General features: G+C 43.5%; 1 protein-coding gene across 1 annotated transcript in view; it reads right to left on the bottom strand.

Moving 5' to 3' along the window:
- The window catches only part of SHOC1 (shortage in chiasmata 1), a 109,089-nt gene that overhangs the window by 20,887 nt on the left and 61,449 nt on the right, over positions 1-26,753 (bottom strand). Inside the window, exons 17-25 of the mRNA XM_075931425.1 lie at positions 23,861-24,048; positions 12,674-12,746; positions 9,288-9,354; positions 8,564-8,748; positions 7,952-8,069; positions 5,755-5,866; positions 4,579-4,700; positions 1,294-1,387; positions 10-141 (exon numbers count right to left, since the gene is read on the bottom strand). Of these exons, the coding sequence (XP_075787540.1) occupies positions 10-141; positions 1,294-1,387; positions 4,579-4,700; positions 5,755-5,866; positions 7,952-8,069; positions 8,564-8,748; positions 9,288-9,354; positions 12,674-12,746; positions 23,861-24,048 (1,091 nt within the window). The remainder of the gene's footprint in view (positions 1-9; positions 142-1,293; positions 1,388-4,578; positions 4,701-5,754; positions 5,867-7,951; positions 8,070-8,563; positions 8,749-9,287; positions 9,355-12,673; positions 12,747-23,860; positions 24,049-26,753) is intronic.

Below are 26,753 nucleotides of genomic sequence, written 5' to 3'. Positions count from 1 at the left end.
GAAACACACCTCAGATGGCAAGACAGAAAGCCAGGATTTGTCCAACCATTTATGAGGATTTGTTTTAGAAGACATCAAAATGTTGTCAGAAATCTGACGAATTAACAATGCTGTCTCTTCAACTCCTGGTGCAAGAACTACCTAAAATAATAAACATACTTTAAGGTTGTATTCACAATGGTCTGAAGCAGACAAGTAACTAGAAAACTTAGAGATGGACCTGAAACCAAAGGCCTATAGTCATAAAACTGCCCCATGCAAGTGATATGGAGAGGCTGCAGACTCCATCTTCAGCCCCATATACTAACTCTAGATTATTCAAACTCTATGTAGGTAAAATATATTTCACTACAACATCTTTTAGACATGATCAAGTATCTAGTTATAACAGTACTCTCTTTTAAAACAGGTAATTCTTGTGAGCCTAAACTTGGTATGTTATAGTAAAGATTTAATGAGTTGCAGGAATTCAGGTTATTTAGCATTTTGAATGCCCAAGAAACTTTCTAGTGAATTAATGAACACACATATTGAACTGTACTGCACAATGACTGACTTTCAGATATGTTATTTCCCCACAGCTAATTTGACAACTATAACTTTGTAGCAAATTTTAATCTATATATGACAGTAAATCACCTTATCTTTGTGACGTATTTTATGCATTTGTATCGGCTAGTCTCACACATCAATTTGGTGAATCACAAAAGCTTTTCTCTATTTTTTAATTTCTACTACTCCAAATATTGGTACCTTTAGATTTTTATAGAAAAAATTTTTTATAAATTTTCTTCTTAGTACACTTAGCATACCCCCCATCCCCAATTATAAAGTTTGTTGGTGATATGATACCAGTCGAGAACAGTAACCCTTTCTTTTCCTTATCTCTAACAATTTTACAATTCGCTTTCTTTAGTATCTTTTTACAAATAGTGACAATAACTTGTACTTGTAAGTCAAATGCAGAAAGTACACCACTTGCTGGGTTCAGGTACATAGTAAAGTATTGATAAAATGGTATTTTCCTCATTACTATGACCTCTAGTGGTAAAGCAAAGCTATTTCTGTTTCCTAGTAGGAGCCCTATACAATGTCCATAGAAGTCAATCTGAGCCTGAATAATGGTTAGGCTCCTACATCTCATTTTAATTAGGAATTTAAATTTAAAACTGTTTCATAAGTTTGATTTTTTAGTACATGCTTTATCAGATGTTTTAGTGATGGCATAGAGGTAGTTTTACAACAACAGTGAAGGTAAAAGTAGACTTAGAGACATCTTTACTAAAAAATTACCTTCACTTCAAAGTCTTCTGATTTCTGTGAAAATGGAACCAAACCCGCATAAATTAAGGACAGATGATGCAGAGTCTTTCCTGTGAGGCTGTACCTGAAAAGATGTTTCATTATTCTCACTATATATACACAATACAAGGGGCAGCTTTATTTGGGTTCAATTGCACCTACAGAAATCATGAACCTAAGGGTGTCGAACCTGAGTGGCATTGGGGCTACTGCTGTAGAGTGAGAGAGACAGGTTTGCTCCGCAGGCCAGCATCCCTGCCCCGGGGCTTCTTCCCGTTGTATTGGGCTAGGATTAGGATTGTGGTGGTACTGTAAGTATTTGTTGGATTATTCAATATTATTGTTTTTCCTAGTAGAGTACCGCTGAAATAATACATAGATGATAGAGCATGCTCTCCTTATATTTATTATTTGTTTTGTTTTATATTGCACTTACACTAAAATTACTGCATCGGGAAGCTGCATCTACCCCAGCACTATATATTACAGGTATTCAATAGCAGTATATAATATTTTCAAAATGACAAATTCTTCTGTAACTATGTAGTTTACCTACCAGAATTCTGAATATTAATTAAAACTCTGTGAACATTAATTAACAAATAGTTCTGCAAGGAGCATCCAGATGCAGTTATATCACTCAACAGGAGAGGCTACATTGTGAAGGAGAAAAGTGATGGCAGTCTTCCGGGTGCAGTCAGTGCTATGAGGCAACACTACTGGAAGGGATCCCAATTAAGAAGGGAAAAAGCCCAAAGACAAGGTAGCCAGTGCAGGGAACATGTACTGATTACCATTAGCTTACAGAAGAAGGCTAATGGGAAGAAAAGACAAGTTACCCGAAGCATCTCATCCTTCCCTTAGCAGTGGGACCTGGAACAGGACGAGAGCTGGAACAAGCCTAGCAGTCCAAGGAACATCAAGACCATGAGGATTGCCATGAGAGGGACCGATGCTGAGAAGACAACAACTGAGGCTGATCCAAGGAAAGGCTCTGAGGCCTTGATGATGCTGATTACACCTCTCTGTTCCTGTGATGGGGGGCGCGTGCCATAGTAGGTCTGGCACCGAGCTGGTGAGCTCTGCCCTAGACCTTGCCTTCGTCCCGCATCAGGAGACTGAAGGGGTATTCATGATGCTTGTCTCTTTGAGTCTGAGGTATTGTGATTTCATATGGGAGAGCGCTGGCATTCTAGATCTCTAGGCAATGCAAGTGCTAGCCGGGGGGATTCCCTCAAGAGGCCCAACATGGACTTGCCTTTAGACCGTGGTGCCCAAGGCATCATGTGCTGCAAGTACTAGCATAGCCAGTATGTCCTGTGCTGCCTGCAGGGCTTCCAGAGTCCAAATTGCCTTCAGATGCCAGCGGCCATCATCGCTACCTGGTGCTGACAAGTTCAGGATAGGCAGGTTTAGCCCTGAATTGAACTAAATTGAAGCCTGACTTCCTAATGGAAGTGATAAGCTGCCATTGTGGGTCCTGGCTCTCTCCTCCTTGCTTCTCCTTCATCTTTCAAGCTGGAGAAGAACACCCCTTGGTGGAAGCCTTTGCCTTCCTAACTGGAATTGGCGTGGGTGAATAGTGGCAACTAGAGGAAAGCACCAGGTGCGGGGCCAAGGGGGACAGCGCCAACTCCATGAGTAGTGCCTGCCAGCAAATGCTGCTTTCTTTTTGCATATGGGGCTTGAATAATCTGTAAATTTGGCACTTATCACTAATGTGTCCCTTACCAAGACACCACAGGCAGCTATTGTGTAGACATAGGATGCCTGCGAGACACACAAGGTTTGAAGAGGAATGCGGCATGCCCTGTCCCTAATCAAGGTCCTGTCTGGGACAATAATGATGAATACAAATTCTAACTAAACTAAACTGCTACTAAGGGGAATTATTGAACAATTATCCACAAGAGATGCTAAACCAAGGAAAGCAAGCAATGAATAGTCAAAGCCAGTAGTTCTGATGAACCATTACTGGCAGCAAGAAGAAACTGAGGGTGGGCAGAGTGCACAGCACCCTTTATACTGCACCATGATGGTGCCTTTCCAAGGGTTGCCAGAGCCTCTCTGCTATGGATGCTGCTGAGAGAAAAACTTTCAGCACTGGTGCACATGGTGAACACACACAGACAAAGTGGAATGAACACGAGCAATCATTCAAAGAAAAAACAGTGGTTTCACGAGACTCCATTCACTGCCTTTCCCCTCCCTGCTCACTGAGTTGGAGCTACAAGTACCAGAAAGCTCTGTCAGCACACTAACCTTGCCTGCATGCTCTGCCCTCACAGCTCCCACTGGCTGGGAATCACGGTGCGAGCACAGGGCAGCGCACAGAGCCACCTGCCACCTCCCCTTCCCAGGGCCTGTGCCGCCAAATGGGAGCTGCCCCAGGTAAGCACCTCAACTCCCATCCCAGATCTGAGCTGTACCCTAACTCTTGCACCCTAACTCCTGTTCAGACCCTGCACTTCCACTTGTTGCCCTTAGCCCCGTCCCGAACTCTAACTCCTGCTATTACCCTCCACCCCAACCTCCTACCTTGAGCCCCCTCCCACACCTTATCTATCACCTGCCCGACCCAGTACCCCCATCTCTTTCCCTGAGTCCTCTCCCACACTTCAAATCCCTTGACTCCAGACTGGCGCCCTCTCCTGTACCCCCAAGCCCCTCATCCACGGCCCCACCTCAAAGCCCTCACTCCTCGGACCCAACCTCGGTTTTAGACCACAGCCCCCTTCTATATTCTGAACCCTTCATTTTTGGCTTCATTATGGAGCCTCAGGGGTTCCACAATTTCTAAGAGCCCTGCACCCCCGGAAGAGTTAATCCAGCCCTGGTTCCAATGGTTAGAGTTGTCAAGCCAATATTGTTTCCAGATATGTTAATTTTTTACTTATTTAATAACAAGGGATTAACTGCTTAGAACATTAAATTTATTTAAAAAACTGGTTTAATTCTTGAACATGACCAAAAATAATTTAAAAATTCAAAATACACTTGTTGAACTTTTAGGGTTTCAAGAAATTAATTGCCAGATAATTCAGTCCACTGAGTCCCAAAATAAAAGTATGGCAACATAGAAATTGAGTGAAAAGTCCAATGCAAACTAGAAACATAATGAAAGTTGAATGTGTACCTATTTATAATGTTGTAAAAGCAGTTCATAATTTACATTTAAATTTGAACACTTTAAGTTCCTTTGTTCTAATAAATGATATCTTATCATAAGAACTCTGCTTTATAACCCCACGCTATTACAACAAATGTTTAACTTACTCTGAATTCAATCTCTGTCTAGAATATAATATGATCCAACAGTGGCTGTATTGGAGTGACAGTGCCATCAGTCTTAATATAATATTATCAGAAGATTTTTCATAATTCAGCTCTTCCAAAGTCTACCACAAAATTAATGCAAAAAAAGTAAAAAAAATTTGAATATATTTACCAACCTACTGTAAGATTCAAAATGCTCATCACTGTAATGTACACTTACAGTTGAGAAGCAGCCTTATTACGTGGATAAAGGACTGGAAACCAGGAGATCTAGATTCTATTTCTGACTTTCATTCTAGGTGGATTCCATTCTATGAGGCTTGGTGAAGTCATTTGACTTCATCATGCCTCAATTTCCCCTTTTGTAAAATGAGGATATTTATGTACTATACAGATTTGCTTTTAGGCTTCCTGAGAGCTATAAAAATATAAATTATTATTATTAATTATTAGTAGTATTATTAATCCTTAACTTAACCTATAATTGTTCTATGGATGTATTGGATTTATAAAATACAATATGATTAAATACTACATTGTAGGAGGGAGTAGATGTGTTCTGTTTTCAATATTAATACATGATTTTTTACTCAATTTATCTTGAAATATCAGTTTTTCTAGCTGTAGAGTTTCCATCCTACACTGAATAGCTAAACAGGAAGTTTAATATCAAAGTGCTTATGTTCATGTTCTTTTCTTCAAACCTCTACATAAGTATGTATAGTTTGCTGACATGAATAGAATTAACATGCATATCAATGAGAGGATATAGTCATTTATAACTGGAATTGTGCATTACATATTTTCAATTATACAACCCCTTTTGCAAGTGTGGGGGCTTTAATAATAACTATTCAATATTATCAAAAACACTTCAGGGATTTTAGAACAGAACTAACGACAGAGATAATATAGATCAACTTTGCAGGTATTTTGTTACCAAGCATAAGTGTGCAATCTGCAAATGCCTCAATGATGCAAAAAGAATTATGGATTAATTCAACTTCGGAATAACTTCTGGGGTAAGAAGCTATTAGAATTTGAAACTATAATCTTAAGGAGGGAGTTAAGAGGAACAACAAAATATAGCTAGAGATCTGGAGAAACTGGCTTACAAGGAAAGATTAAGAGATGTAACTGAGTATAGAATTTGACCAAGTTGGTCTAATTTTGTACCTCCAAAATTATGGCAGTCTGTTCATCTATTGTTATCACAACATATCGATCTGTACCTCCAAAAAGCTGTAATGATTCACTGCAACTTCTCTCAACAAAAGTAACATTGTACCTACAGAATTCAAACTTTTAGTGAGTTTCATTTAAGTGAAATGATGAACTCTTCCGAAAAGAAAAGGAATGTTGTTGTGAAGTCCTTTTATTCAATACTTCAACTCCAATTATAGGGATTTTTAATTTTGGGATCGCTCCTGAATCCCCAGCTATACTTCAATTAAGTCATATATATTCAAAGGTTAAAAATCAAGATGGTGAGACTTAAATATTTCAATATTTATTCTGTTAGGTTTAATTCCACAGTCATTTAATATTACTTTTATGTACTGCCATAAACTGTGTAGGAGGCTGCAGTTCTATGAAGCAACATTATGTAATCCTGCGATTGATATTTATAAGTCAGCAAAACATGCTGATGTTGACATCTGGGCTACGTCTACACTGGCCCCTTCTTCGGAAGGGGCATGCTAATTTTGAAAGTGGGAATAGGGAAATCCGCGGGGGATTTTAATATCCCCCGCGGGATTTAAATAAACATGTCCGCCGCTTTTTTTCCGGCTTGGGGAAAAGCCAGAGAAAAGCGTCTAGACTGGCCCGATCCTCCGGAATAAAGCCCTATTCCGGAGGATCTCTTATTCCTACTTCAAATGCTATTTTACTATCAATATATCTAATATTAGTATCAGTAGGCCAAATTCTGCTTCACTCATTGACTTCAATGAGCCATGAATGTGAGTGCCAAAATTGTCTTCTTGTGTTCACTATAATGCTAATCCTTTAATTTTATCAGTGGTGAGAGATTCATCACCAACAAAGTGATATGTGCCTTACAAATACTTCAAAGTAGGAATAAGAGATCCTCCGGAATAGGGCTTTATTCCAGAGGATCGGGCCAGTCTAGACGCTTTTCTCCGGCTTTTCACCAAGCCGGAATAAAAGCGGCGGACATGTTTATTTAAATCCCCCGCGGATTTCCCTATTCCCACTTTCAAAATTAGCATGCCCCTTCCAAAGAAGGGGCCAGTGTAGCAAAGTCAATCCCTTTAATTTGTTATTGAGAAGCTATAGCTGAATTGCATTGCATCTGACAACCAGAAAAGATTTTAGCAACATGCTGCCCTGATTATTATCTATTCCTTTACCTTGGAGGGCTGAAGCTGCAGTGCAACAGCCCGGCTTTCCAGCTGTCTGGGAGGGCTGGGGCTATGGTGTGGCAGCCCAGGCCTCTGGCTGATCAGGAAGGATTGGGCTGTGGCATGGCTGTTCGGTATCTCCAGACACCAGGCACTCTGGCTACCTAGGAAGGGTGGAGTCATACCAGCCGCTGGGAGAGGGGACACTAAGGGGACTGGAGATTTTCAGGGCTGGGGTTCGGATGAGCTTGGCTCCACAATCAGGGGGGGAGGGGTTTGATCAGACAGAAGGGGCAGGTTTCAGGAAGAAGGGGCAGGACTGGGACTTGCCTTCTCCAGCTGGGCCTTCACCCACTGCCCATGTCTCTCAAGAAAAAAACAAAATTAGACAAAAATAAAACTGCCCTCAAGAGACTAGACCATTTGTATGATGCAGGCAGAGTATACAAGTTTTAATATCTAAACCAGTTTTTGCTTTAGCTAACTTTTAAATCAGCCTACAGAATATTATATATGATTATATTATATCCTGAAAAATCATTGGGGAGGGCTCAAGGGAATTATATAGATGTATGAAAGGTCGGGGGAGCAAGCACCAGTCTGGCTGGAGGACAACTGCCCACGTTGCTCCATAGCAAATGAGGCCCCTAATTTAATTGACAGATAATCAGTCCAAGTGCGTCTATACTGTATCAGAAATGCAAAATAAGCTACGCAATTTGAGTTATACAAATTGCGTAGTTTATTTTGAGTTAATTTCAAATAGCTTATTTTGAAATTTGGTACCGTCTACACAGCACTTATTTCAAAATAAACCTCTATTATGAAATGTCCCTTACTCCGCATGAAATGAGGTTTACAGGGATGTCAGAATAGTGATTCTGTTATATTTCAAAATAATGTATGCGCTCAAAAGATGTGGAATAGCTATTTTGGAATGCCTCTGGTGTCCCGAAATAGCACTGCAGTGTAGATGTAACCTCAGTAATCAGGTCATTTTCACTTACTTGGATTCTAGAAGCTGAAGAATTTCTGGTGCCTTAAGAAGTCCTTCCGTTGTCAGAAACACATACGGAATCTGCACCTCCAGAAGAACGCACCCAACATTTTCACCTGAAACATTTTCTAAAGATAAATAACAACTTTACAAAACAGTCTGTCTAAGATATGATAGTTTCAGGCATTCAAATGGTATATATATATCTCCACTAAAAATACTTTTCCGTTAAATGTTGTTCTAGTGTGAAGAGTTTCAGATTCTAGAAAGCCCATTGAGTTTTGTCTTGTATTCCCCTAGCATTGCAGCAACCCTCCATCTGCATACGGAATACTGGGCATAGCCTCTATCAATGCTGAACTACCTGGCACAGTGAAAGGGCTTTTCTCAGGAGCTCAGTGCAATAATTTTTGCCAGGATTGGGCTCAGGTCCTAAAACTTCTTCCTATCTTACTCCTGTTAGGTACATATGTCGAGAGAGTATCTGGACCAATATGCTTAGCCTTAACCCTTATTATTTATTTCTCTCTTTAGTGGGCACATTTTACACATAAACATTTTAGAGAATACAAAATCCACTTTTTAGGCACAAGAATCATCTTTTATTTGAGTTCTTACTTACCCATTACAAGTGTTTCTGGGACAGTGGTTTTAAAAGTTATGTAGGTAATATTCAAATTTTTGCACAGCTCATTCCAGCAGGAGTTCTCTGTACAGTCATACTCTATCACTAATGAGAAATGTGTCCAAGGAAAGTCAGCTCCAATGTGTTGATTATGTACAATAACACAGGAATATCTACTCAGACTGAAAGAGAAATATCAGAAAATGATCTTTTAGCATGATTACTCCCAGCACAAAATAAAAACTTTGTACAGAGTGTATCAGTTGTTTAAAGAACAATGTAAAAACAGGCTTTATCCTTTCAATATTAGAAATTTTAAATTATTTTTATGAAATACTTCACCATCTCTAGTTATTTGCATTAGGTCTTCATATTTCCTGCTGTCACCTTTCATTTCAAGCATAGGTTTACAAGTTAGGAGAGTCTCTACATCCCCAGTGGGAAAGGGGGGCAGATCTTGTAAATTAGCTTTTCATGTTGCATTATCAGTACTATGACAATGCTCATCTATATCTCCTTTTTGCCCTGGAAATTCTTCATATCATTGATTGCACTAGGAGTACTTATGAGCTTATAGTTACTACTTAACTACTATGCTGAATTGCTGATCTAAATTGGGCCAGAATGTTCTCTTTGCAGAATGAAACACAGGAGTTTCTCTGAAGTTACTTTTGATAGGGACTGTAAGATTTGGGATAGAAAAATTATGAATTGCACTCACCTGCTTAAGACGTTGTGTTCTAACAAAACTCCTCTGTTCTCAGGATTCAAAACCATGGATTTTAAACCTGTTTAAAAATAATTAAATGATCAGTTCAAGAGACTGGACCAGATCTTCTGCTGGTGTACATTGCTATATAATGCTAAACAGAAAACATGGACCAGATCAAGAAATTATAACCCCACGGGTACAGCCTGGATAACAGTGCCCTATCTGAAGCAGCTAAAACAAAATACAGGACTATGTAGCACTTTAAAGACTAAGAAGATGGTTTATTAGATGATGGGTACGATGTCCATCTTCTTGCACTTGGATAGAAAGATGATGTCTGTCTGTATCTGTGCAAGTTTCTTCATATGGTTGATTGATTTCCATTTCAAATGGCTAAATGTAGTGCCTTGCATGTAGAATAGTGATAGAAATGTAGCCGTGTTAGTCTGGTGTAGCTAAAACAAAATAAAGGACTATGTAGCACTTTAAAGACTAACAAGATGGTTTATCTTTAAAGTGCTACATAGTCCTGTATTTTGTTTTAGCTACACCAGACTAACATGGCTACATTTCTATCACTATTCTACATGCAAGGCACTACATTTAGCCGTTTGGAATGGAAATCCATCAACCATATGAAGAAACTTGCACAGATGGATTTCCATTCCAAACGGCTAAATGTAGTGCCTTGCATGTAGAATAGTGATAGAAATGTAGCCATGTTAGTCTGGTGTAGCTAAAACAAAATACAGGACTATGTAGCACTTTAAAGATAAACCATCTTGTTAGTCTTTAAAGTGCTACATAGTCCTGTATTTTGTTTTAGCTACACCAGACTAACACGGCTACATTTCTATCACTATTATACATGCAAGGCACTACATTTAGCCGTTTGGAATGGAAATCCATCAACCATATGAAGAAACTTGCACAGATACAGACAGACATCATCTTTCTATCCAAGTGCAAGAAGATGGACATCGTACCCAAAATCATCTAATAAACCATCTTCTTAGTCTTTAAAGTGCTACACAGTCCTGTATTTTGTTCCATCTGAAGCAGTCATCAATAATCTTGAGTTTCACTGGGCTGACAAGCAGAGATCCATGCTAAAAGTCTTATATATTTGGGCCCAGGCAGGGGTGGATTCTAGAAGCCTGTTGGTAGGACAGGAGCAGTCACATTAAATTATGTTTCCGTTTAACTTAAAATGAGTAAGAAAAAACTACTGGAAAAATAGTGGGTTTTTCCTTTGGCCTTTTAGAAAATTTTATATATGACAGGAAATAAGACAGAAAGAGATGTAGCCAAAAGGTTGCACACGATGTATGTATTTTGTGTAATATAAATGTCCTCAGAAGGTAAATCAGTCAGATTGAGCTATGTTTCTAAACTTAATTTAATGTACATATATTTGACAGTTTATACATCAATCTGTTATGTGTCTATCCATCTGTTAGTCTTTTGTTCAAGAACTCCTCCTAAACAGTAAGAGCTAGGACTATCACATTTGGTATGCAGCTTCCTCTCATCCTAACTTAAAAGCAAGGTAAGGATTTGGTTGTGCCAGGACAATGGGATGTATGTTGAATGCAATTGTTTTGCATCAAACAGAAAGGGAGGAGTGCGATAGCAGGGACAGTTATACTCACAAATGACTGCAAAGGGGTACCAAGGATACCAGACCCGGGGCACAGCTGCTGGCTGGAAGCACAGGCTTCACCGGGGAGCTGCTGTTGGCCTGCCAGCACAGCTCATGCCATCTTAAGCCGGCCCTGGGGAGTAGCTGATGGCTGGGGTGAGCAGCTCCCGCTGCCATGGGTCAGACCCAAGAAGAAGCTGGCTGGTGGGCTGTGCCCCTACCCCGCAAAGAAGCCATCTGGCAAGTTGAGTGGTCCCCTCTGTCCTGGACCAGCCATGTACAGAAGCCAGTGCGTGGGCTGCGCAGCCCCCACTGCCTTTGGCCAGCCCCAGGGAGATACCAGGGAGGTGCTCCTGCACCCTGCTCTGAGCCCAACATCCCCTTCCTTGAGCTCCCCCACACCTCCAAACCCCTTGCCCTGGCTCCTGAACCCCACAGCCACCGGCCTGAGCCCCTCCTCACTCCCCAACCCTGACTGCTGCACCCCCCCACACTCCCAGCCCGCTAACCTGAAGCAATGTCAGGTAAGTCTTCTTGTAAATATATATGTAAATGTATAAGTATTTAATATCAATAGTGTTATAAATGCCCCCACTATTTATATAACACTTTAGACACAGGATCCCTTGCTCTAAAGAGTATTCAATCTAATTTTAATACAAAACACAAAATAATAATTCAACACACTGTGGTGTAAATATAGTGTTGGTGAGGTGATCAACAAAGAAAGACCAAAGTGAAAAACAGGGTTTTAAGGAGGGATTTGAAGGAAGAGAAGTATATGCTTGCTAGGCTGCTCTGATCACAAAAACGATCAGGAAAGAAAGTCTGGAGATGAGGGTGGCAGGAAACAATGGGAGCAAAAAGAATGCATATAAAAGAGCCTAAGGAGGGGTGGTGTAGGATGAAATGTTATTATTGAGAAATCTGTCTGTACAAACTTATGGATTCTCGTTGCTAGTATGAAGTGTTACTATGAAAAGTGAATTTCTGTAAATTTCTTTAACAAGTGGTAAAATCCAGTTGGAAGGTGCTGTCTTTTGCTTTCTCAGTTGTCTGTTTGCCTCCATGTTGGGCTGAAATTGTAAAGACTGGGTCAAATGATTAACAAAGGGAGGTAGCTGATGTTACATGGAATATAAATAGCATCAAAATGAAATAGCTCTAAACAAGAGATTGTCTTCCAACTAGCTAAACTGGTTTAGCAGAGGAGAGGTGGCCCGATCAATCAATTCACCTGGAACAGGTTTGTGATCACCTGTTGAAGTTGGCAAGGTATAGGTCCTCTGATAGAAGGGCTAAAATGTGTAAAAAGAGAGGCAATGAGCTGTATGGGTTTTTAGCCATTTTCCTCCATCTCAAGAAGAGAGAGAAGCCACCCAATAAGTAGCAACCTGCATGAAACAGAAGAGCCTGCCTGCTTTTCTGAGACCATTTGGTCTCCCCAGAAATGAGTGAGCTAGTAAAAAGTATTGTGGTTAGGATGTGAATTGTTTTACAAATGATCTGTATAGTCACGTGCTTTACATAATTAAATAAAAAGAGAAAATGGCAGACAAAGAGTCTGTGCCCTGAAAGTAAGCCTAGTGACCCCAAGATTGGGACAATGGGTATCTTGTGAGAGACCAAGAGACAGCACTTAAATGGGATTTGTGACAGATGTACACAAAGATATAAGCCAGCCGAGGGGGAGCACAGACTTAATATTATTTTTCTCATCTTTTAAAGATTTGCACAAAAGAGCAGCATTTACCTTCTACTGTACTAAGGGTTTTAATGATGGCAGCTTTTTCATTATCATCATCCATTCTTATTATGATTAATACCTGATGTAAGACAAGTCAAATAAATTAACAGTACATAAAAAATAAATTCATCAGAAAGCAAAAATGTAATACTATAAACGTTTCCTAAAGTATAATTTGTGTGCTTACTACTAAGAAATATATTAGAAGAGCTGTGAAAGGAGATGCAGTATCATGAATAAATATATTCTAGGGAAAAAAATCTCACACCTGAGTATTAACACGCAGCAAGAAAATAAAAGGAACATTTAAACTGCCATTACAGAACTAAATTCCTACTGCAGCACCAGATAGATCATCATGGGGTAGAGACTTTCAGGCCAGTTTACAGGTACAAATCACATTGAAGATATTTGGGGTTTTGCTTATTTTACAACAATGTACCGGAGAGGGCTTTTATGGGCTCCTGAGAACTCCTTGTTAAAATCATGGGACTACCAAACTGAAAAGTTGTTTGGGAAGATTTTCTTGATTGTAATGAAACTTACTAAATAACTTATATGTGAGGCTCATAAAATACTACTGATGACCAAAGTCTTTTACTTTCAAATGGACCAGACTGCACCAAATGGCAGGTATTTTTAAAAGATTTGCCCATGGGAGGAGACATTCAACCCAACTCAAATGAAACAAAGCGAAATATGTGCAACACTATCAAGATACTCAATATAATTTTCAGGAATAAACTAAGAAGTTTTGACAAGTACACAACCAGTGGAAACATTATACATTCAACTCTACACAGGATTATCCCAGTAGAATAATACTTTTTTATAGGCACTGTCTGGGGTACGCTTTGTGGACCTACTGTTTAAGTGGTTGTATACTGCCTCCATTTTGGTGGACCCAAAATTTTTTACACCCCAAATTAGGGTATGTCAAAGAGTGTCTAGACTACAGCCAGTTCTGTCAACAAATCAAGCTGCTTTTTCGACAGAGAGTCTAGATGCTGTCTTTTGAAAAAGCACAGTGTGAATGCAATAGTGCCTTTTGTCGACAAAACTCTGTCAACAATAGGCATTATTCCTTGTAGAATGAGGTTTACCGCTGTCAACAGAACTCGGCGGTAGTGTAGACACAGGTATAGTTTTGTCGACAAAAGTTCGCTTTTGTCGACAAAACCCTGTAGTCTAGACACACCCTTAAATGTGGGCGCAGGTAGTAGCATTTACATGTCCAACTTCATGGGAGGTCCTCTACGGTTGATTGCATCTCCCATTGGAAGGAGGAGAAGTTGAACCATGATGCCCATATTATGACCACAGAGGTAGCAGGGAACCTAGCAGCAAGGCCCACGTCATCAAAAACATCATGAAGAGTGGTGTGGGAGACTGTCTGGCCCTCTGCAATAACCACTTTGAATTGTTGTCTCTTTGCCTCAGGGATGTCAATAATAAAGTCATTGAACCTGGAATAATTTTTGTGATCATATTTGCTGAAGGCTGCATAGTTGGTTACTGTAAATTGCAGGATGTACGAGGGGTAAACTTTGAAGCTGAAGATGTCCAGCCTGTTTGAGGGGACTGATCCCCCCGGGGTCAATTTAGCAGGTCTAGTAAAATCACACTAAATCAACCACTCTCATGGATTCTGGTACTCTACCGAATTGAGAAGCGTAAAGGAAGTCAACAGGAGAGTTTCTCCCATCGATCCCACACAGTGGAGATGCTGCAGTAACTTGTTCTAAGGCTGTGGTCACCAACCGGGCCCCCCCTCCACCTCCCATTTTCCCCCCACTTCCGAGAAGCCCCACTATCTTTCTCCAGCATAGTACTGGCTTCCCACGGGGTGGATGGAAGTCTTGCCTGCAGTTTCGCGCCACTTCCGGGGGTTCTGGAAGTGCACTGGCTGCTCCCCTCCCACAGCTCTGTGGCATGTTGGGTACGCTGTGGGAGGGGGCGTTGGCCCTGGAGGAGGAGTGCGGTGGCTTCCCTACGCCACAGGAGGTGTAAGTTGAGTGTGGGGGTTGGCTCTGGGGCAGGCACGCACGGGGGTTTGGCTGCACCATGGGAGGGGGGTTTGGCCCTGGGGCAGGCACGTGCGGGGGTTTCGCTGTGCTGTGGGAAGCATGCGCCGGCTTCCCTCGGGGGGAGAGAATCCTGGGAGGAGGCAGGTGCAGGGGACTCTCTGCCCCCTCTCCCCCCCTGTTCCCTCTCCCCACTCCTCTCTCCCCGTTCCCGCTCCCCTCTCCTCAGCCTCAGAAATCTGTCCCCAGCGGCACCCTGTCCCCAGCCTCAGAAAGCTGTCCCCACTGGCACCCTGTCCCCTGCCCTCCCAGAACCCTGTCCCCTCTCCCATCCCCAGCTGCAGAACTCTGTCCCCACTGGCACCCTGTCCCCTGCCGAAGCACTCACCAGCACCCTTCCGCAGTACTATGTCCCCTGATCCCACCAACACAGTTGGGGCCACATTAGTGAAGCTTGGGGGGGGGGGGTTGAGGAGGGTTTTTTGCATCTCACTTGTGTGGCCCCAACTGACTTTTCTGGGGGCCTGACTCAAAACAGGTTCCCTGCCCTTCTCAGAAATAAAGACAATACAGAAACTTTTTGTGTTTGACATAGTATTTTATTTAAAAATGAAGCCTGGCCAACAAACCCCCAATTGAGGCCAAACCCCCATGTGGCCACAGCATCATAACACTCCTGCACTCCCCTTTTCCCCAGACCCAACATCTGAGCCCATTATACACTGGAACCCCCTGCCCTGAGCCCCTCACATACCCCAACCCAAATTCCTAAACTCTCACATCCAAAGTCTGTGGCTTGCTTCGTACCCTAACCCTACATCTCACCCCAACACTGCTGGGCCTGAAGCCTCCTCCCTGAGACAGCGTTCCCTTATCCACCTCCTCCTGCATCCAGATTTCCTCCCAGAGCTTGCACCTCTCACCCCTTCCCACACCCAAATTCCTCATTCCCCTCCCAGAGCCTACACATCCTGTCTCAACCCAGCAAGGGTACGGCTAGACTGCAGGAGTTTTTCATGAGTCTGGAGATATCCCAGAAAAACTCTTCTGCATCCAGCGATGCAGTTGTTCTTCCCCTTCTTTTAGTGGAAGAGCAAACATGATATTTTGGTCACCCCATATTCCTCTTTCCATGAGGAATAAGGGGGCTTCCAAAAGAAGGGGTTTTTCTGACATTTGGTCCAGTCTAGACAGGCCAAATGTTGGAAAAACTTCTTCCTACAGAAGAATTAGGGAAAAAAGCAGCTGTATAAGGGTTGGGGATAGCGAGTGATGGAGAGGAGGAGAATAGAGAGGGCAGGGCTTCAAGGAAGGGGCTGGGCAGTAGATCTTGGTTTGTTCTATCATTTAAAAAGTGATCTTGGGTGTAAAAAGTTTGGAGACCACTGTTCTAAGGTATTCACATAGCTGGAGTTGTGTATCTTAGTTCAACACTACTTTCTGGTCTTACTGTCAGGGTCAGAGGGAGGAGAGCGGAAGTGCTGCTGTTTATATTACTGTGGCCCTGTTGAGTTTGATTTTCTGGAGGACTCTTGAGATAAGAGGTATGGGTGGAAATGCATACATGAGGGGTCCACTCCAGTTAAGGAGAAAGGCATCTCCTAAATAATTGCGACCGAGGCCCACTCTGGAACAATAAAGGTAACATTTCTTGTTGTCGTTGATGGCGAATAGCTCTATCAGAGGTGTACCACGCCGGCGAAAAAGGGAATGGAGGACTCCGTGGTGGATCTCCCATGCGTAATGTAGCACAAAATTCCCGCTGAGGGAATCCGCCATCGTGTTGCTGATGCCAAGTAAATAAGATGCCACAAGGGTTGTGCCATTGGCAATGCACCAGTTCTACAGTCAGATTGCCTCCGTGTATGGAGATCGGGAGCATGCACCTCTCTGACGATTTATATAATACATAGTTGCTATGTTGTCCCTGAGAATGCTCACTGTACAGTTGAGGATGTGGGTGTGGAAATGTCTGCAAGTGTTGGTGACTGCTCTCGGCTCCAAGAGGTTTATGTGAAGGTCTCTTCGGGTTACCATCAGCCTTGGATGGAGAGTTTGCCCATGTGAGCACCCCACCCGATGAGGGAGGTATCTGTGGTAATATGGCAACAAGGTTGCAATCACTGAAATGGAGTCCCTGACAATAAGTTCCCGTCTTTGGTCCACCGGTGGAGAGAAGATCTGACTGTGGAAGAAATGAGCACCAATCTGTATACGTTGTGCTTCCTAGGATTGTAGATTGTAATCAGCCAGTGTTGCAATGGACGAAAGTGCAGTCTGGCAGGAAGGACGACGTATGTAGTGGAGGCCATGTGCCCCATAAGTTTGAGTACTGTGAGAACCTGTACTGAATGCTTGTAGAGGAGCTCATCCAATAGTTCTTGTATTGCCCAAAATCTGCTGATTTTGTAATGTTCTTGCAGCAATGGAGTCAAGGCAAGCTCCTATAAACTCTAGATTGAGTAGGTTGGAGTGTCGATTTGTCTTCATTGATGAGGAGACTTAAGAGAAGGAAAGTCTGGCCGGTAATACACAGCATTTCGGAAACTTGCGCTGACGAACGTCCTTTTATAAGGCAGTCATCTAGGTAGGGATATATTACTACTCTTCTGCGTCAAAGGTGTGCAGCTACTACTGAAATTGTTTTTGTGAACACTCTGGATGCTGTGGAGAGGCCAAGCAGTAGAACTCGATATTTAAAGTGTCCTGTACCAATTGTGAAGCGGAGAAATCTCCTGTGTGCAGGATGAATCGTAATGTGAAAATAAGAGTCTTTGAGGTCGAGAGCAGCAAACCAGTCACCCTGACCGAGGGCTGGTAGTATGGAGGCCAGTGTTACCATCTTGAAGTGTTGTTTCCGGAGATATCTGTTCAACTGATGGAAGTCCAGTATGGGTTTTCTTTTCTATGACAAAATAGTGGGAGTAGAACCCCCTCCCTTGAAATTGATATGGTACTCGTTCTACCGCACCTATATGCAGCAGGTGAGCAATTTTGGTCCGTAGTAAGTCTTTGTGAGAGGGGTCCCTGAAGAGGACGGGGATGGTGGAGTTGTAGGAGGAATAGAGCGGAATGGAATGGTGTATCCATATTGAATTATCTCCAAAACCCACTTGTCGGTGGTAATGTCGGCCCACTAATGATAAAAGGGCCACAGGCGATGGTGAAAGATGTGGGTAGAGTTGTCTGGGTGAATGGATGGGACTGTCTACTTGCTCTTGACCAAGGCATAAAATCTGCTGCTTGTTGCCAAGCTGAGTCTGTGAGGGTATGTCTACACTACAAAGTTAATTCGAACTAATGGACGTTAGTTCGAATTAACTTTGATAGGCGCTACACTAGTGCTCCGCTAGTTCGAACTTAATTCGAACTAGCGGAGCGCTTAGTTCGAACTAGGTAAACCTCATTTTATGAGGACTAAGCCTAGTTCGAACTTACTAGTTCGAATTAAGGGGTGTGTAGTCCCTTAATTCGAACTAGTGGGAGGCTAGCCCTCCCCAGCTTTCCCTGGTGGCCACTCTGGCCAACACCAGGGAAACTCGTCTGCCCCCCTCCCGGCCCCAGACCCCTTAAAGAAGCACGGGCTGACTACAGTGCCCGTGCCAGGTGCAAGCCTGCCAGCACCCAGCCAGCAGACCCTGCACCTGGCATGGCTCGAGCCAGCCACTCGATGCCCCCCAGCCCTCTCCCTCTTCCCGGGACCAGGCTGGCAGCTCCCGGGAGCTTGCCCGGGACCGCAAGAGGCGGGCACCCGCCTGGTCTAGTGCGGACATCGTGGACCTCGTCCACGACCTCCGCACTAGGCACAGGAAAGTGGCTGTCTAGGGCAGGAGAGCTGCCAGCCTGGCCACCCAGGAGCAGGTGTGCATGAAAATCAAGGTGGTCCACTGAGACCCCCGATCCTGAGCTTACAATGGCCGTCCTGGGTCAGACCAAAGGTCCATCTAGCCCAGTAGCCTGTCTGCCGACAGCGGCCAACCCTAGGGACCCTGGAGGGGATGGACCGAAGACAGTGACCAAGCCATTTGTCTCGTGCCATCCCTCTCCAGCCTTCCACAAACTTTGGGAAGGGACACCACTCCTACCCCCTGGCTAAGACCACTCCATGGACCCAACCTCCATGACTTGATCTCACTTCCCTTTAAACTCTGTTCTAGTTGTAGCCTTCACAGCCTCCTGCAGCAAGGAGTTCCACAGGTTGACTCTTTGCTTTGTGAAGAACAACTTTCTGTTACTAGTTTGAAGCCTGCTACCCATTCCTTTCCTTTGGTGTCCTCTAGTCCTTCTATTATGGGAACTAATGAAGAACTTTTCTTGATGCACCCTCTCCACCCCACTCATGCTTTTATAGACCGCTATCCTATCCCCCCTCAGTCTCCTCTTTTCTAAACTGAAAAGTCCCAGTCTCTTTAGCCTCTCTTCATATGGGACCTCTTCCAAACCCCTGGATCATTGTAGTTGCCCTCCCCTCTGCCACCCTCTCTCTTCCCCTCTCCCACCTCCTTTTCCCAGTCTCCCCCAGTTTTGTTCAATAAAGAGAGATTCTATTTTTGAACACAATTGTCCTTTATTTTGTACATCAGGAAGGGGGGGTTAGAGAGGGGTAAGTGGAAGGAGGTGAGGGAGGAATGGGGTACGAGTCCCCGATGGGGAGGACTGGGCTGGCTCTGTGGGCTTCTGGGGGTGGAAGCTCTCCTGCAGACCCCCAATTGTCCCCTCTCCCCAGATGGCAGCCTGCGGCAAGTGCAGCCGGTCTGATGGCCGAGTGATGTGATGTGCCCAGTGTGGGTACTCCGGGCAATCCAAGCCAGGACTGCTTTGCAAGCGGGGCACCCCTGAGAACTGTCTGTCCGGGGTGGGGATCGGGTCCATTTAAGCACAGCCCTCGGCTAGCCTGAGACAGCAGCTCCACGCTCTAAGTCCTACTCTGATGCCCTGCTGGCATTGCTTCCGGCCATCCTTAACCCCAGTTCAGGGTCCACTCAATGTGGACATGCTAGTTCGAATTAGCAAAACGCTAATTCGAACTAGTTTTTTAGTCTGGATGCATTAGTTCGAATTAGCTGTAGTGTAGACATACCCTGAATGATTATTGAGGTTACGACGTCTCAGAAGTCTGTGGTGTTGGCGTGGTTGGTAAAAGGGCAGTGTTGGTGTTGTCGTGGCTGCCTGGAGTGCAAGTAGTCATAGCACCTTTGAAAGGGTGTATAGCGCCTCCTTCTATATGGTGTACATTCCCAAAGATCGAAGGATTGTCCTAGATTCTTTACTGGAGTGGAAGACTGTATCCGTCTTTTCTCCATATAGTTTGTCTTTCTCAAATGCAGCTCCCTGGGGACTCCTGCAGATCGAAGAAAGGAAGCCCTCCTCATAACTACAGCCATAGCTGTGGTGCGAGCTGCAGTGTCTGCCACATCCATGGAGATTTGCAAGCTGACCCGTGTGGATGCATAGCCCTCTTGTACGATGGACTTTAGCAGTGGTCTTTTGGATTCCGGGAGTGCCTCCATCAGAGCCGTCAGTTTGGAGTAATTATCAAAGTTATGGTTTGATAAATGCGCTAGATAATTGGCTATTCTGAGGAGCAGGGTTGAAGATGTGTAAACTTTTCTCCCAAATAAATCAAGTCTCTTGGACTCTCTGTCTGCTGTGTTGTTCTTGCATTGAGGCACTTTTCCTCTTTGGTGCACTGCGTCGACTACAAGGGAGTTTGGCCAAGGGTGAGTGAATAAAAATTCAGACCTTTTAAGGGGGCACGAAGTACTTTTTGTCTGCCCGTTTATTAGTAGGGAGGGCAGATGCTGGGGTTTGTCAGAGTTCATTGGCAACCTCGAGTATGGCCTCATCTAAAGCTATAGCCAGCTTAACACTCTGGTTGGTCTGAAGGTTCTTAAGGAGACAATGTTGCTTCTTTATTTGTATTAGTTGTATCTCCTGGGAAACCGCCACTCTTTTGAAGAGATCCTGGAACTGCCTTAGGTCATCCGGGGGGGAGACATCCCCGGGGATAACTGCCTCATCTGGTGAGGAGGACTGGTCTGTGGGAGACACCTCGGGTGGCTGTGCTTCCCTTGTCATGAATCGCTCCTCTTCATGATCAGGAAGGGGAGGTTGGGGCGGCAGTGGCTCTTGATCCAGGAATGGGGGAGCCAAAAGAGAAGAGTGTCTCAATGAAGAATAGCCCGCAGTAGATCTTGGTGGAGATCTGGACGAATAATAGTGATGGCAGTTGTGAGGCGAATAATCCCTACAGTAGTCATGGTGATAGTACAAGGATCGTGAAGTGCCTGGCTTGGACCCCGTACTAATCCTGCCATGGGAAGTTAAGGGCCGTGATCTAGCGGGAGAGGACTTAGATTTTTGCGGTGGTGCCGTAGTCGGTGAGGAGGCTCTTCTCTTTTGAGATTGCTGGGTGGCTTGAGGAGGAGAGGCTGATCCTTCAGGCTGGAGCGTCTTGTCAAAGAGGATCATATGGAGCCTCATTTCTCTATCACGGCGGGCTCTAGCTGTGAGTTTAGAGCAATGTACGCACTTCTGTGGTACACAGCCCTCACCGAGGCAATGGATATATGGCCATTTGAGGCAGCCTTGGCATCGTGGCAGATGGAGCATTTTTTGAATCCTGGGGATCCAGGCATATTTATTTATTTATTGAAGATGTAAGAACGAGTGTGAACTGTATACAGTGAGAGAAACAACAATAACGATAGAAAAGGGGGAAAAGGAGGACTTTAATTATTTTTTCTCTTTTTTTTTTAAACTGGGAGGTAAGTAAAATGGGTCCAGAGTAACAGAGGAAGAAGCAAGAAGAGGTATAACTAGAGAAAGAAAATGGATTTTGTCTCACAAATTGCTGTCAATGAGAGAGAGAGAAGTTCGCTCTGTCTGCAGCCTGAGGTGGTTGAGAGGAATTGGTTAGAACTGGATTGCGCAGTGCGGGAGAGCGCGAATGCTGCGAGACGCCCCCACACATGCACAGTTGGGCTAACTATGGCTTTGAAAGATCTCCATCCTACGACGCCAGGGCAAGCTCAGCACCTACAGTGGAGCACCCACGGGGCCATTACTTGAAGAACGTTGAGCTCTGCCGCTACTCTCTTAAAGAAGTCTTGAAAATCTGTGGTCCTCTCCCATGAGAGGTGGTGGCAGGATGGCTTCATAGGGTGAAAATGACCAATTGGTGTTCTCTCTAGTGAGGTGCCATTGGTTCTGTTTGTGGGGGAACCAGTTACTCATGCACCTCTGTGGCTGTGGACTCATAGCTTTGTATTGGGGACTTGCTCCACACTGCACTAGGTTGGTGTCTGGTGGCGGGATGCCTGTAGTGGGGTACTCCATTATTGCCAGTGGACAATATAAGGCACAGGTGGTCCAATCCAACGGTGGCCATAGCATGGTGGAAAGTCTGTGGCATAAGATTATCTTGACTGAGTAGGTGCCGAGGTGTATCAAATGGAGTGGAGTATTGTGGTGAGAGGACTCCCTCCATGTTTTCCTCATCCTCACTTGAAAATGAGACTGAAGATAAAACAGCACAGGTACAGTGCTGGTGTTCCTGAGGAGACATCGGTACTGAGGAGCAGAAAACTGAGCATCAACAGTATGCGAAGGTCCTTGTGGTAAGAGAACTGTGGTTCTGACGGGGACAGTACTAGTGTATGCTGCACCACAATTGCCAACAGTGTGGTAGGCTTATCTGGTGCTACTAAGGATGGTCGAGCCATCAGCGTGGCAGGAGGGTCGGCAATTGGTACTGAGGTGACGATTGGTACCAGATCAGGTAATAGTGCAGGTGCATTGTCAGAGTCAGCCAGTGCTATGGTAAAGAGGCAGGCAACTTTAAACCATTTGCTCTGGCACCAAAGTAGTGTGCACTGGGAGCTCTTGTGGTGCAAGTAGTGCTGGATGCCCGGAGCATCACAGGTGCTAAGGCACAGTGTGACCAGTACCAATATGCTCAGAGACCATCTTGTGGCACATCTCTGAGGTGAGGAGACAAGTGCTTTTTTGCCATCATTTTTTCTTTGGGGGACTGAGGCATAGAATGGCCCATGGAGGATGCAAGGCCGTTGAGGCAAGACATAGAGACTTCTCCTTAATAAGAAGTTTTAGCCTCAAGTCCTTTCAGGCCTAGCTTTTAGCTTGCTACAGTGGGCGGCACATATATGGGGAATGTGGGTTTCCCCCAAACAGCAGACGCATTGCAAGTGGCCATCTGAAATGGGAACAGCATTCTTGCATGTAGCACATCTTTTAAAACCTGGTGAACAAGGCATACTATCTATCTAAGTAACAGGGAAAGGTATGAGGTTTTTCTTTTAGGGCGAAGAACAAACTAGGGTTAATGTAAACTTATCTGGAGTAGGAGAGGAACCATCTAGCTAAAATTAAGATAAGCCATGAAGAAAGAAAATTTTTCTTTGAGGGACAGGGCAGGGGACACTAGAGAAGGAACTGAGGAGACGAGCCATGAACATTGAGGCACTAGCAGCATGTGAGCCAGGCACCACTCATGTATGGCCCTTGAGGATACTGCTCTAAAAATCTCTGAGATATCTCTCGAAGAAGAAACAATGTTGTACTCCAAATCACACCCCTATGTGTTCTTCAGACAGAGACTGAGATTGGACACTAAAGTCCTAGTCCCAAAGTCATATGGTAATTTTCAACATATGATGCAAGATAGCAAAAGAATGATGTGTGCTTAATGCAGGAACAAAACTATTTGGGTTCATGTGGGGTCCTTGTTTCCTATTGGAGCAACTGCAGTTTCAGTACAATTAAATGACTAATTGCATGCCCATATTTAATTGAAGAACTTGTACACAGGTAGATGTGCACAGTAATTAACACCTTGGCTCTGCCCCCCACCATTGCAAAGATACCAGCTAGCATAGCTGAGTTGGCACAGGAGGAAAAATCTGTGCCTAGTAACAGGCTTGGGTAGATTACTCCACCATTGGAGCAAGTGGGGAGCCTGCAGAGAATTCTCTGGGCTATTCTTGAGGTGGTGTAGCTTCACACTATCCTTTACTCATAACTATTCTTAACTTGAGAGTCAAATATAAAATTTCCTATCGTAAGCCCACTCTTATTTAAATAAAGTGGTTTTATAAGTATTGTTCTAAAGTAGTTTTGTTTGTTTAAAGAACTTGCTTAAATTGTTAACCTTATGATTCTGTTCTTCTGTATTACTCTGCACCCACTTTAACATCTGACAGTGAAGTTCTGTTATTTTGGGGCTGGTTTCATGCTTTTTCTGGCTGCTACACTGTACAATCGTCAGTTGCCTCCAAATAGTATCCAAAGAAGAACCTAAGATGTTTGTGTAGATATCCTTTGCCTTGGATAAATATCCTGTTTAAAAAACAAAGCATGATATAATTATTTAAATCTGACATTCCAAAAAGAGAAAGAAAATTGGCAAAAAGAGAAAGAAAATTGTCAAGATCTCTATTTACTCTGCACATTTACTTTAGCTACATGTGAAGGCAACTTGCAAAGGAAAGCTGAACATTTAGCCATAGACAGAAATATGTGCAGAATACTCCCATTAACCAGACTTTGGAAACAGTTGTCATATAAATAAACCTAAAATCAGAAGTAGCATTCTGAAAATTCAGATACCAGAAAATTGAGCTGTTATACTAAGCCAGCCAAGAAGCTTCCAGCTAAATCAGGATTTTTCTTATGCCACATTTTCCAAAGTTTAATCTTTTGAAATTATTTTTAAAGTGATCTTATGAGATAAATGTGACTTATCTAAGTCCCTTCTAGTTGGTTCATATTATTTCAGATATTTCTACTACCCGTAACATCCCTGTGTGATGCATACTGTTTATTAACAGTGAGCCTAAAGCAGGCCAAGAAATTGAGTGTTATAAATAAAATATATCAGTATTGTGGCAATGGCCCCTCTCACCCAGGCCACCTCCGGGGCCAGCCTCTTGCTGCCAATCCCAAGGGTTGGAGTTTTCAGCACGTCTCTGTGTTAGAGAGCCTGGCCATGCTACCTGGGACTCCCTGCCTGGCTGGCTGTTTCTGTTCTAATGTTGGTATGAATTGGTCTCTAACCTTTGGCTCTCTGTCTCTCCTTCATCTCTCTTCCATCCTCAGTCCCCCCTTCCAACTTCTGAGGCTTTTAAAGGCCTTCAGCCAGCCAACAGAGGAGTCAGCTGGCCCCAATCTGTCTGAGCCAGCTTCCTCCCAGCTGAATCTAATTGTCCTGCAGCCCTCTGCTTCTCTTTACAGGTCTTCACCCTTTTTGGGCTGCCTTGTCCCCCCTCTGCAGCAGCTCTCTGGCCTGACTCTGCCACAGTATATGGCTACATCTACACTACGAGTTTTGCCGGAAGAGGCAATGCAAATGAAGCACAGATTAGCATTTTCTCGTGCTTCATTTGAATACTCTCTATTGATGTTTTTGCGCAAAAACCCCTAGTGAAAAAAAAGATCGGAAGAGAGTATGAAAATGAAGTGCAAGAAAATGCTAATCCGTGCTTCATTTGCATTGCCTCTTCCGGCAAAACTCATAGTATAGACATAGCCTATATGATTAGTTTCGTCTTATTTACGTGCTGAATTCTACCGCAGCCTGACTGGTGGAGACATATGGGCTGTGTCTACACTGGCATGAATTTCCGGAAATGCTTAAAACAGAATAGTTTTCGTTATAAGTATTTCCGGAAAAAGAGCATCTACATTGACAGGCTGCATTTCCGGAAAAACCCTTTTTCCGGAAAAGCGTCTGTGGCCAATGTAGACGCGCTTTTCCGGAAAAGACTACTGGGCTGTCTACACTGGCCCTTTTCCGGAACAGTGTTCCGGAATAAGGACTTATGCCCGAGCGGGAGCAGGATAGTTTTTCCAGAATAGCGGCTGATTTTGTACAGTAGAGCATCGTTGCTTTTCCGGAAATTCAAGGGCCAGTGTAGACAGCTCGCAGCTTATTCCGGAAAAGTGGCTGATTTTCCGGAATAAGTGGCCCAGTGTAGACACAGCCATAGTATTTCTGGGTTTAGATCAATTTTCAGATTTCTTTTGACACTCATTTTTAACAATGCTGACACCTCACAGAAATCTTAAAAAAACATTTTGAGTAGAAATAATTTTGTTTCTATATTCTAATTTCTGCATTCCTCTTCCCCATCATTTATTACCAGAGACATTTCAGTGAAGACACACTCACTTTTTAAGTTAATCTGCTCCTGCTATTATGTCCACATGAAGTCATAGTTTTGTAGAGTATACATTTTTCATAATAGAAACCATGTATGCTTTAAATTTTGATAAATCTGTGTGTGAAATTACAATAAGTAGATAAGAAATGAATGTGACACAAACAGGAGATTGACTTCAGGTGTGAAATAAGGAGCAGATGAACTATTATGTCTTGATCCTTATCTACATATTACTAAATATGGAATAATCTCTGGCTGTGTCTACACTGCACCCCTTTTCTGGAAAAGGGATGCAGATGAGACAAGTTGGAATTGCAAATGAAGCGGGGGATTTAAATATCCCCCGCTTCATTTGTATAAACATGGCTGCCGCTTTTTTCTGGCTCGGGGCTTTGCTGGAGAAAAGCGCCAGTCTAGAAGGGATCTTTCGGAAAATAAACCCTTTTCCGAAAGATACCTTATTCCTCTTAAAATCAGGAATAAGGGATCTTTCAGAAAAGGGTTATTTTCCGAAAGATCCCATCTAGACTGGCGCTTTTCTCCGCAAAGCCCCGAGCCAGAAAAAAGCGGCAGCCATGTTTATACAAATGAAGCGGGGGATATTTAAATCCCCTGCTTCATTTGCAATTCCGACTTGTCTCATCTGCATCCCTTTTCCGGAAAAGCGGTGTAGTGTAGACACAGCCTCTGTGTTTAAAGGGTACAGTTCAGCCTTTAGTATTGGGTGTAGCTTTACAGAGGATTCAAACGTGCTAAATAATATTTCATATCTGTGCTTGAATCCACCCCACTCTCTGTATTTTAGGTTGCATCTACACTACAACAATAAATTGACTTAAACTAAGCAACTCCAGCCACATGAATAATGTAGTTGGAGTCGAC

This window comes from Pelodiscus sinensis, chromosome 6 (assembly GCF_049634645.1).
Source record: "Pelodiscus sinensis isolate JC-2024 chromosome 6, ASM4963464v1, whole genome shotgun sequence".
NCBI lineage: Eukaryota > Metazoa > Chordata > Testudines > Trionychidae > Pelodiscus > Pelodiscus sinensis.
This window is presented reverse-complemented; position numbering and strand designations above follow the sequence as displayed.